The sequence below is a fragment of the Miniopterus natalensis genome, chromosome X, assembly GCF_054644295.1.
Source record: "Miniopterus natalensis isolate mMinNat1 chromosome X, mMinNat1.hap1, whole genome shotgun sequence".
Classification (NCBI taxonomy): domain Eukaryota; kingdom Metazoa; phylum Chordata; class Mammalia; order Chiroptera; family Miniopteridae; genus Miniopterus; species Miniopterus natalensis.
In genome coordinates, this window is record NC_142103.1 from 41935058 (window position 1) to 41948075 (window position 13018).

General features: G+C 35.6%; 1 protein-coding gene across 1 annotated transcript in view; it reads right to left on the minus strand.

The window, feature by feature from the left end:
- Positions 1-233: 233 nt before the first annotated feature.
- Positions 234-13018, minus strand: part of DACH2 (dachshund family transcription factor 2) — a 665744-nt gene continuing 652959 nt past the window's right edge. The window contains exons 11-12 of the mRNA XM_087813311.1: positions 2577-2723; positions 234-337 (exon numbers count right to left, since the gene is read on the minus strand). Of these exons, the coding sequence (XP_087669437.1) occupies positions 234-337; positions 2577-2723 (251 nt within the window). The remainder of the gene's footprint in view (positions 338-2576; positions 2724-13018) is intronic.

The following is a 13018-nucleotide window of genomic DNA, read 5'->3' on the forward strand; positions in this document are numbered from 1 at the left end:
GAATTCCTCTTTCTATCTCTCTATCTCTCTCTCCCTTCCACTCTCTCTGAAGAGCAATGGAAGAAATGTCCTCAGGTGAGGATTAAAACAAAATAAAACAAACAAACAAACAAAAAAACAGTGCTAACTTCTTCCTCTGTCATAAAGTAAGAAGAGTTAAGCTTATGTATTTTACTTATATGAAGAGTATGAACATAGGAGCTCACCCTTGCCCCACCCCTAGGGGTCAGGTATTAAGCAGTCATAGAGAGAAATATGATGTTTACTGTACCTTGCATAGCAGTACTATCATGAGGAGTTCCATTGTTTTCTATTTCAATATCTGGAATCCCAGTATCTGAAAAAAGTGACATCCAAGATTAAGGTACAATTCTGTTTTCTTCTATTTCCACTTAAAGTGAAAACTGTCAGTAAGCCAGTACTTTGTTCCTATACATAACTCAACGTCTTGGGTGGCATTTTTGTTTTTTGTATATCTATTTGTTTTTTATGTTAGGAAGGAGGGTTATAAACTGTAGATGAATTCTATAATTAGGAATATATTTTCAGGTCCATAGTAAATACGTCTTTATGCATTCCATTCTCTAGAGATAAATCTCAGGAAAATAATCTATCCAAAAAATCCCCTCAGACTACCAGGTAACATGCCTTGACTGTGGAAAAAGAAAAAGATGGATAAAATTACATAACTGGAAGTGCTTCATCCTTATGGTATATTTTTCTTTTGTAAAATGTGATAGATGATGAGATTATTTCTATACTAAGCACTTGTGGACACCACAACACAGGTTACAGCTTGTGGTCTTGATTTAGTATAGGCTCTAAGGAGAAAGAGATACATGAATTGCTTCAAAAACCCCCTAAAACTTGAAGAAAAGAAATAAGGAGTTGGGTTTTTATTTTCAATTTTAAATATGAAACATGATTATCTAAAATTATGCATATACATGAAGCACAGCTTAATATGGGCATTTCTGTATACACACATTTGCTCAGATACCCTTGGATAATGTGATAAGAATGCCAGTGTATTACCTAATGCCATCAAGGAGGAATGTGAGAAGGAATTTATCTGAATACAAGGTACCCATCATTCTGTAGAAAGAGCATCTTTTCCTTTACAGCAGAGAACACTGGAGCTAGAGTGGAGATCACTTATGTGTGGATTTCTAATATGTTTTTAAAAAAGTCAAACTGTCTCAGAATTACAAGTTCAGGATCTCAAATAATAAGACTGTTCAGAATATTTTATCCATTGCTGGTCAGAAATATTATTTTTAAGACCTTGAATAAGCAAGGATACTGGTTTCCACTGTCTAAGGTATCCCATTGTGTGAAATATTAACGTAGTATTATTATTTACTTTCTATCTTCTTTGTCTCAATGAGGCATGGTTGTCATGAGCTAATAATCTAGCACTGTATATCTATTGATTGTGATCAGAATGATCCAAGATAGTCATATAAAAAAAAAGAAATTGAATTTTTGAAAAGGAAAGAATACGATTGAACAGTTGTAAAAATTCCTTACTCATAATTAGTATAGGACGTGAAGCACCTCCCTTTTAGTTGATGTGTGTGTAATATGTGTGTATGGGGTATGTGTAAATATTTGCATAAAATCCTTAAGCTCGTTTTTGTTATAAACACATATGAGTTAAACATACAAGCTGGCAGTGTGCTATGAGAGAAGAACCCAAATATTCTCTAGTATAAAACAATGTTGCAGAATTTCATAATTAAAAATAGAAATAAAGCCCTGGTCAGTGTTGCTCCAGTGTTAGAGTGTCAGTCTTTGCACCCAAGGGTCACAGGTTCAGTTCCTGGTCAGGGGCACATACCTGAGTTTCAGGTTGAATCTCCGGCCCCAGTATGGACACTTGCTGGAGGCAACCAATTAATGTGTCTCTCTTATATTCTCTCTCTCTCTCTCCATCTCTTTCCCTCCATGCCTTCCACTTTCTCTAAAAAAAAAAAATCAATGGAAAAAATATACTCCATTGAGGATTACCAAAACAAAACAAAACAAACAAAAAAAGAAATGGAAACAAAAAAGTTTGGAATTAAGAAATTTCAGCACAAAAGCAGCAGCTTTTCTCAAAGGATCTCCGGGGATGTACTTAGAACATTCTTTTTCAACCAGGTGCTCCTTAAACCCTCAACACTGATGCCATCTGCCTTAAAGGTACTAACATTGTTTAGCTCATTAAAATAGAGTACACCAAACATCAGCATATTTTAACATTAATGGACCTATAACACTTACATTTTAGTTGCAGGGAGGTTATTAGTACTACTCTTTTTTTTTTTTTTTTTTTTTTTTCTACTTCAAAAGCCAGCAGGATTTTTTGTTATTCCCAGACTATCTCCCAGAATAGAGATTATTTTGACAGATTTAATTAATGGCCTATATAACTTGGCCTCAAATTGATTTTTAATAACTCCTGGACAAAGCCTTTTCCTTCTTTCCCTCCTCTCTCCCTCCTTCCCTCCCTCCCTCTCTCCCTTCCTTCCCTGTGTTTTAAATCGGGTTTTGCTTTGTGTACCTTGTGTGTGTAAGCTCAAATCAGACATTACCTTTCAACATTCTCAGGCCACTGTCATTAGTAGTGGCTTGCTTAAGGGCTTGCTCCACTTGCTCCCTACGCTTTGATTCAAATTCCAAAGCTTCTTGAAGTTTTCTCTTGGATTTTTTCTCCTTCTTCAGGCGCTTTTGCATGCTAGCTGAAATGTGAAAGGTAAACAGCTTACAATGGCTTGGTCAATAAAAAAAGAGTTGCCGGTTTTGATGGATGATAAACTATAGATATTGATACAGAGAGAGATATAAATGTATCAGTTGAAATATGATTAGATTCTTTTGGTTCCAGTTCTCATTAGCTCAAACAATGAGTAGTGTTCAGTCATAAAATTGACTTCTTTTTGCTTTCGTCTTTCTAGTGTGTATGCTATTTAACACACACACACTTGTATGGTGGTGGTAGAAGTGGTGAAAAATTGTTTTCCATTTTGACTAACAACATTCATTTAATGATATAATTAAATATTCTATAAATCTCTTAAGAAAGGCATTCTTATTATTCATCAGGATATTGCTATTCATATTTAAAATGTAAAAAAGAGAAAATATCTATTGAATTGCAAAATATGGTATGTCTTTTGAATGTTACAGTTTCAAGCGTATTTTTCTGAGTTGTTACCAATTATAAGGGCAACTATCCATCCATCCATCCATTTTATTTTATTTATTTATTTTTAAATATATCTTTATTGATTTCAGAGAGAGGAAAGGAGAGGGATAGAGAGAGATAGAAACATCAATGATGAGAGAGTCACTGATCGGCTGTCCCCTGCACACCCCGTACTGGGGATCGAGCCCGCAACCCGGGCATATGCCCTGACTGGGAATCGAACCCTGATCGCCTGGATCCTAGGTAGACGCTCAACCGCTGAGCCACACCCAGACGGGCCACCCATCCATTTTAAAGAGAATAACTTTTGGCAACTTGTAAAAGCACAACAGTATATATATATATTTTTTGTAAGCAGAAAAGGTAATAAAGAGCTAAAAAAAACTATACCTCAATTCTCAAGGCTTTATATTGTGGAACTCAGGAAGAAAGAATCATTTTATGTGAATCCCAAGAAGGAATTTATGTGCTGAGATGAACTACACATGATCAAGCAACTACTCAAATTTTATGGATAATAACACCCTAGCAGCCATGTGCTGACAAGAGTTCCTCACATACTCTATAACAAGAAGAACATCAGACTGAACTCTTGGCTTTCCTCACTATGCCCTGGTTGTTTACACCCTCAGAGTCAATCACTGCAGGGAAATCTTGGTTTAGTCTTTCTGCTAACAGACTGAGACCTTCCACCTTGGATGAGAGCTGCATAATTTAGATACATCATTTATATAAAACAAGCTTAATTGAGAACCTGGGCAGGAACTTTCACTATAAATTTCAGCTTCCCCCTTGTCTCATTGGAACACAACTTAAGTTGCTACTTAAATCTCTGTCTCCTGGGCTGCAGTTCCTTTTGTGCAATTAAATTCTTTTTAAATTCTTCATTACAGTCTAAAATTACTATTGGTTTACAATATCTTAATTTAAAAACTTCAACTACCCTAACATATGATTGCTTCTAAACTCTGAAACTTTGAAATCTGTGAAAATGATTATGTTTTTGAGCTTCAATTTTATTTATCTCACAGTTCAATGTCTTTTCATATAACTGACCTTCAGCAACTTGAAAAGAGTCAGTTACCCAGGTAAATTTATGTTCATGTGAGATAACCATTCACAGGTCTAAGGTAAATAACAAAATGGAAATCTTGGTAAAAGACATTGAGAAGGTATGGTTACTGTTATTTCTGATGAAAGACTATAAGTAAGGTTAAACATAAAAATATTTTGTTATTGTAATTATACTTAATTATCGTCATTCAAATAAAGTATTTTAAACATTATTTAAATAAGAAATTAAATGTACTCAAATTAATGTATAACTTAATGTCCTTATAAGACAAAATTTTGCTTTCAGTAAAATTTTTTTTTGAAAAATATTCTATATGTTGATTCCCCTAAATGTCTGATTCCATATATTGTAAACAATTTCATAGAATATTACATGACTGCCAAGTAGGTGGAAGCTATTCTTGACCAGCTCCCAGCGTCAAACCAAGTGATTGCTCTATAATTTAGCTTTAAATTCAGTTTGATGCTGGAGACACTGGCAAAGACTGAGTGATTTGGCTCTGGAGTAAGGGCCACTTTCCCCTCATTGAGTGTCTAACCACACAGCAAACCCCATGTAGGGGACACAATAACCCCATCCTCCCAACCTCAGTCACACTGCACTACCAAGCATGCAACCTAATGAAGGCTTGGTGATTTGTGGCCAGACTGAATTCACTCTACAGTCTTTCTTTGGAAGGCTCTAGAGGAAGACCATGTAAACTCAGAGTGAGACAGATTAATTGACAAGTGAAGGCAGACCACAGGGAGCCTCAGACATTTTATAGACTAAGCCAGGTCTAAGCTTGTGAAAGCCATACCTTCTACACAGATTGGCCTCTCCCCCACATACCCAGTCCCAGTAGATGAAACCACAAACAGAGAACAGCATGGTAGCTTCAGACAGGTAGAATGAGGGTGGTTACACACAATATCTGAACCATGTCCAAGTGGACCCAGAATCAACACAACCAGTGGTGGGCTTCAGGCCACACCAGAGCTCCACCCAACTAGCCACACAAGTGGCACACCCAAAGAGGGATTCTGGCAGGCACCAGACCCTGCTGGATTAACTCTGCCTGGGGGCGGGCACCAACTTTACAGTGACTCATATATGAAGACAGAGATTTATCCTTATAGTTAGACAGCTTGAAGGGTTAACTCCACCCACAAAAGGGCCAACAGCACTCAAGCCACAACTACTATAAGAGGGTACACATAACCCACAAGAAACATTCCTGGAGCATTAAGCTCAGGTGATCTGGAAGATTGTGCTACTGAGTCCAATAAGACACCTTCATCATAAAGCCATTATGACAAGTTTAGGAGTCATAGCAGATGTACCTAACACACAGAGACAAAATGGGGAGACCAAAAAATATGTCCCAAATGAAAGAACAAGAAAATTTCCCAGCCCTAGCTGTTTTGGCTCAGTGGTTGGAGTGTTGGCCCATGGACTGAAGGATCCTGGGTTTGATTCCGGCCAAGGACATGTACCTCAGTTGCAGGCTTATCCCCGGCCCTGGTTGGGGTGTGTGTGGGAGGAAACCAATCGATGTTTCTCTCTTACATTGATGTTTCTCTCTCTCTCTTCCTTCCATTCTCTTTGAAAAACAATGGAAAAAATACCCTTGGATAAGGATTAAAAAAGAAAAAAAGAAAATTTCCCAGAAAAAAATTAAATGAAATGGAAGCAACAAAAATATCAGACACAGAGTTTAAAACAATGGTTATAAGAATGCTCAAGGACCATAAGGGAAGAATGGATGATCTCAGTGAGAACTTAAACATAAAGATGTTAAGCATTAAAAAGAACATAAAAACCATAAAAAAAGAACAAGTCAGAAAGAGAAGTAACAACTGACATCACAGAAATGCAAAGGATTGTAAGAAAATACTATGAACAAATATATGCCAATGAATTAGACAACCTGGGTGAAATGGACAAATTCCTAGAAATATATAATCTTCCAAAACTATATTTAAAATAATCAGAAAATCTTAATAAACCAATTACAACTAATGAAATAGAAGCCATAATTTAAAAATTTCCAGCAGCCCAGAGGGGCATGGCTCAGGGGTTGAGCGTCGACCTAGGATCCAGGCAATTGGGGTTCGATTCCGGTCAGGGCACATGCCTGGTTGCAGGCTTGATCAATTACCCTCTCATCATTGATGTTTCTATCACTCTTTCTCCCTCTCTTAAATCAATAAAGATATATATTTAAAAATAAAAAAAATTAAAAAATTCCGGTAAACAAAATCCTGGACCAGATGGCTTCTTAAGAGAATGCTGCCAAACATTCAAAGAGCTAGCACCTATCCTTCTCAAACTATTCCAAAAAGTACAAGAGGAGGGAAGACTTTCAAGCTCTTTTTATGAAGCTACCATTAGCCTAATTCCTAAAACAGATAAAGACACTACAAAGAAAGAAAATTATAGGCCAATATCCTGATAAGCATAGATATTAAAATCCTCAACAAAATATTAGTGATCTGGATTCAGCAATACATTAAAAGGCTCATACACCATAATGAAATGGGATATATTCTGGGATGCAAGGTTGATACAATATCTGCAAATCAATAAATGTGATATATCACATTAATTAAATGAAGGATAAAAGTCACATTATTACATCAATATATGCAGAAAAAGCATTTGAGAAATCAAGCGCCCATTTATGATACAAATTCTCAGCAAAGTGGGAATAGAGAGAACATACCTCAAAGTAATAAAAGCCTTATATGACAAACCTACAGCCAACATCATAGTCAATGGGCAAAATTTAAAAGTGTTTCTCTTATGACCAGGGACAAGACAAGTATGTCCATTTTCAATATTTTTATTAAACATAGTACCAGAAGTCCTAGCCATAGTGATGAGACAAGAAGAAAACATAAAAAGCCTCCAGATTGGAAAGGAAAAAGTAAAATTGTCATTATTCTCAGATGACATGATATTGTACATAGAAGACCCTAAAGACTCCACCCAAAATGACTAGATCTAATAAATTAATTTAGCAAAGTATTAAAATACAAAATTAATATTTAGAAATCAGCCTGGCCAGGCGTGGCTCAGTGGTTGAGCATCGACCTAAGAACCAGGCAATCAGGGTTCGATTTCCGGTCAGGGCACATACCCGGGTTGCGGGCTGCAGCCGATCAAGGACTCTCTCATCATTGATGTTTCTATCTCTCTCTCCCCCTCTCCTTTCCCCTCTCTAAAATCAATAGATATATTTAAAAAAAGAAAAGAAATGATTGACCTCGACTTAAAATATATATATATTTAGAAATCAGTAGCATTTTATACACCAATAATAAATTATCAGGAAAAGAAATTAAGAAAATAATCTTATTTACTATTGCTACAACAATAAAAAATACAGTACCTATGAAAAAATTTAACCAAGGAGGTAAAAGATCTGTAGTTAAAAAATTACAAGACACTAAAGAAATAAAGAAGCTACATATAAATGATAACATATACCTTGCTCATGGATAGGAAGAATTAACATCATTAAAATGTTCATACTATCCATAGCAATCTACATATTAAATGCAATTCCTATTAAAATACAAATGGCATATTTCACAGATATACAACACATATTCCAAAAATGTGTGTGGAACCACAAAAGACCCCAAATATCTTCATCAATCCTGAGAAAGAAAAACAAAGTTAAAGGTATCACACTACCTGATAAACTATACTACATGGCCATAGTAATCAAAACAGCATCATATTGGCACAAGAACAGGCATACCAATCAATGGAACAGAATAGAGAGAACAAAATGAAACCACTCCTATATGGACAATTAATATTTGACAAAGGAGGCAAAGTATATGATTATCAGGTACACCTGATACCAATACAAAATAATATTGAAAGTAGACTGTAATTGAAAAATAAAATAAAAAAGAAACAACAACAAAAAGAACATACAAGGGGGTAAAGTCAGAACATACAGAACATACCATGGGGTAAAGAGATTCTCTTCAATAACTGGTGCTGGGTAAATAGGACAGATACATGCAAAAATATAAAACTAGACCGCCAGCTTATACCTTACACAATAATAAATTTAAAATGGATAAACTATTTAAATGTAAGTGGCAAAACCATAAAAATCCTAGAAGAAACAAAGGCAGTAAAATTTTAGACATTTCACATAGCAATGATTTTGCTGACATATCTCCTCAAGCAAGGGAAACAAAGGAAAAAATAAACAAATGAAACTAAATCAAACTGAAAAGATTTTTCACAGTAAAAATTGTTAAAAATCAACAAAATTAAAAGGGAACTGACTGAATGGGAGAACATATTTTCCAATGATACATTTGAAAAGGGGTTAATTTCTAAATATATATAAATAACTTATACAACTCAACACCAAGATGACCAAAAAAAAATTATGAAATGGTCAAATGACCCGAATGGACTCTTTTCCAAAAAGGACATATATCAGAAAGATGAAAATTCAAACTTCAATGAGATCTCCTCACACCTGTCAGAATGGCTACCATCAAGAAATCAACAAAGAACTGCTGGCGAGAATGGGGAGAAAGGGGAACCCTAGTACACTGCTGGTGGGAATACAGACTGGTGCAGCCACTATGGAAAACAATATGGAGTTTCCTTAAAAAATTAAAAATGGAACTGCCATTTGACCCAGTGATCCCACCTCTGGGAATATATCTGAAGAACCCTAAAACACTAATTAAGAAAAATATATATGCAACCCTATGATCACTGCAGCATTATTTACAATAGACAAGATTTAGAAACAGTCCAAGTGCCCATTCATAGATAAGTGGATAAAAAAGCTGTGGTACATTTACACCATGAAATACTACTTAGCTGTAAAAAAAAGAGACAATTTTATCTTTTGTGATGGCATGGATGGAACTGGAGATTATCATGCTAAGTGAAATAAGACTGTCAGAGAAAAACAAGTAGCATATGATCTCACTTATATGTGGAATCTAATAAACAAAATAAATTGATGAACAAAATAGAAACAGAAGCATGCATACATGGAATATAATTACAGCTGTCAGAAGGGAAGGAGACTGGGGGGCTGGATGAAAGAAGGTGAAGGAATTAAGGAAAAAGAATCCATATGTATATATTTATCAATCACATAGACACAGAGAACAGTATGGTGATAGCCAGAGGGAATGGAGGGTGGGAGTAATGGATATGGGCAAAGGTGGGGAAAATGGGAACAGAAACGGACTTTGCTTGGGACAATGGGCACTAGATGCAGTGTGCAAATGATGTTTTATTGTTAAACACTTGAAATCTGTATGGTTTTGGGAACCAATGTCACCCCAATGCATCCAATTAAAAAAAAAGAAGTTTGGGGCCATGCAGAGCTAATGTGTGAGGGAGAGACAGAATGCTGGAAGAAGCAGCAGAGGGACCAACAAGGTCTCTGCAGTTTCCTGAGTGATGTGCCAACCATAAACACACACTGGAAATGGTCACCTTCAGGTGACCTAAAAGGAGTGACACACTTAAAATTTATTCCATCACCATATGATATGGCCCTGAGATTTCCTCCCACTCTAGTGGGATGCTACGCTTGTGGCCTACTATGGGCTTTACCAAGAAGGCAGGGCATGGAAAGCCTGGAGTTGCAAGGGACACGCCCCCTCAGTGTACCAAGGTGAAGAGAACCAGGCCTGGAGACCCAGGGAGGACTTTGGTTTGGGGACTGTTTCATCAAAAGATACCCATTCAATAACTTGTCTGGAGGCCAAACCACACTGCTTTCCTGCAGAGACTGAGCTACCCAACAAAGTCATATTCTACAGAAAGAATTATTGGGGCAATAGAATCTTTAGCATTATGAACCTCCCTGTCTTTGTTTTTCTACAATAATGTCTCCAAAGGAAGCCAGACCCTGGACTCTACATCAGCACAAAATCTGATGGGAGCAAAAAGGCTGACACTTTCAGTATGAAGGTCTTGCACAGAGAGAACAGTAAGAAGGAAGGGAGAATGAACACCTACCATGTCTGCAGCAGCCACACTTCAGGCCTGCTGACATCCAATGGAATAGAGACATTTTTTATAATAGAGAAATTTACCCCAGTGTCCTTCAATAAGAGACATGATAAATCAAATATGGTGCATCACACACAATGGAATACAGGACTCTGAGTGGTTAAAAAAGAGCGAAGTTCTTTATAAACTGATATGAGAAGATCTCCAAGATATTTTCTTAAATGAAATAATAGCAAATAATGGCAAGGTGCCAAACACTGTTTATATTATGCTGCCTTTAATGCAAGAAAAGGATAAAAATTATAACATATATTTAGGTTGGCTTGACTTTGAATAAGGAACAAAGAATTTTTAAAAGTGGTTGCAGGGCAATAAGTTATGGAGTAGATTTTCACTGTGAACTTTCAGTTACGTTAATTTTTAAAATACGTGTATTCACAATATTAATAAAATACAGTAACACAAAACTCTATAAAACAAAATAAAATTAAATAAATAAATAATAACTATCATTTATTTAAGATCTACTCTATAATGAGCATTTATCTAGGACTATATCTCATTTAAACCTTAAAACAAATCAGCAAGGAAAATACTATTATCTCCATTTTATAGGTGAGAAAACTGAGTGCTTTTTTTAAAAAAATATATCTTTATTGATTTAATTGAGAGGAAAGGAGAGGGATAGAGAGATAGAAACAACAGTGATGAGAGAGTCATTGATCGGCTGCCTCCTGCATACCCCAGACTGGGGATCCAGCCCGCAACCAGGGCATGTGCCCTGACCAGGAATCGAACCTGGGTCGATGCCCAATTGCTGAGCCAAGTGCGGCCGCGCAGAAAACTGAGTTCTTGAGAGAGGTTAAACAATTTACCCAAGATTACACAGCTAGTAATTTTCATAGCCAGAGGGCCAAAGATCACATAGGTAGTTGTGTCAAATCCTGGTGACCATATAGTTGGTCAAGGACCAAGATAAGTGACTTCCAAGTTCTCTTCTAGCTCTATCATTCTATGATTCAAAGTGTTTAATCTGCAAAGAATGTTATGATGTATGTACAGGAGTGGGCAAAAGTAAGTTTATAGTTGTGAGTACATGAGAGTTTATTATTATTTATTTATTTATTTATTATGCTATTATTTATTTGTATTTGTCTTCTTATTGTTGTTATTTTGTACCCTTACTGATGATTTACCTTTTAGGTAACAATGGCTGGTAATTAAACCTACTTTTGCCCATCTCTGTATATTTGTGTTTAATTCAAGTAATACATCCTGGCTAACAACAAAAAGGCAGTTGAATGCAATATTTACTTTGAATGTGAAACATAGCTTTAATTTTAAAAAAGTCATAGGAATTCTTACTATATATTTACAGTTTTATACATGTTCTTTATATATTTATCTATATTTTTACTATTGTTTCCATATACTTGGGAAGATGTTACTTTATAACCATTATGTCAATTTCTCCCCTCTTTCTCTTAAATCATATGACTTCAGGTAAAGAGTTCACCCTTTGTCATAAAATGTTGGCTGTATTGGATATGAGATATTTAAGAAACTAGAAAGGAATTTAAGTGATTGTCCAGTTCAACTATTGTAATAGATGAGGATACTGTGATTCATAGAGATGAAGAAGTTTCTCAAAATTAATGAGAATAATAATTTCCTATAATTATGTCAGTCATTAGATTTAAAATGTTAAAAACAGTATATAGCACATAGAAGATAGTGATACATATTAACAAGTAGTAGTAGTAGTAAGATCTGTAGTAAAATGATAGTAGTAGTAGTGGTGGTATTATTATATCTTAATAAATGTTAAATTTATTAAATACTACTACTTTAGAATAAGTTTGATTGCATTTACCAGACAACAGATCTGATAGCAATTATAAAGACAGACCTGGAGAGACTATGAGAAGTTAGAAAAGAGAACTCAGTAGATCCCTAAAAATTAGAAGCCAATTTTACTATATGTAGTAGATTTTCATAAGTCAATCTGTGAATGTTATTGTATTTAACATGATTAGTTGGTTCCTTAGTATATAATTTTCTGTACTAAAGAAATGTGTTTTTATGATGTTAATCATAATAATGTATTTTGATTACTAAATACTAGAAAAAAAATTCTCCAAAGTTTACAAAGATAATTTAGCCTTTGCTTAATAGTATGTAAAGCCTTTGGCAAAATAAAAAGAAGAGGTTTAATTATTTTTAAATTAAGAAATGGGCAAAGCACCTGAATAGACACCTCTCCAAAGAGGACATACAGATGGCCAAGAGACACATGAGAAAATGCTCAATGTCGCTAATCATCAGAGAGATGCAAATTAAAACTACAATGAGGTGTCACTTCACACCTGTCATTATGGCTGCCATCAACAAATCAACAGATTACATGTGCTGGGGAGGGTGTGGAGAAAGGGGAACCCTAGTACACTGCTGGTGGGAATGCAGACTGGCCCAACCACTATGGAAAACAGTATGCAGGTTCCTCAAAAAAGTAAAAATAGAGCTGCCTTTTAACCCAGTGATTCCACTCCTAGGAATGTATCCTAAGAATCCTGAAACACCAATCAGAAAGAATACATGTACCCAGATGTTCATAGCAGCATAGTTTACAATAGCTAAGATCTGGAAACAGCCCAAATGGCCATCAGTAGATGAATAGATAAAAAAAGCTGTGGGACATATGCACCATGGAATACTACACAGCTGTAAAGAAGAAGAATCTCGTGCCCTTTGGGACA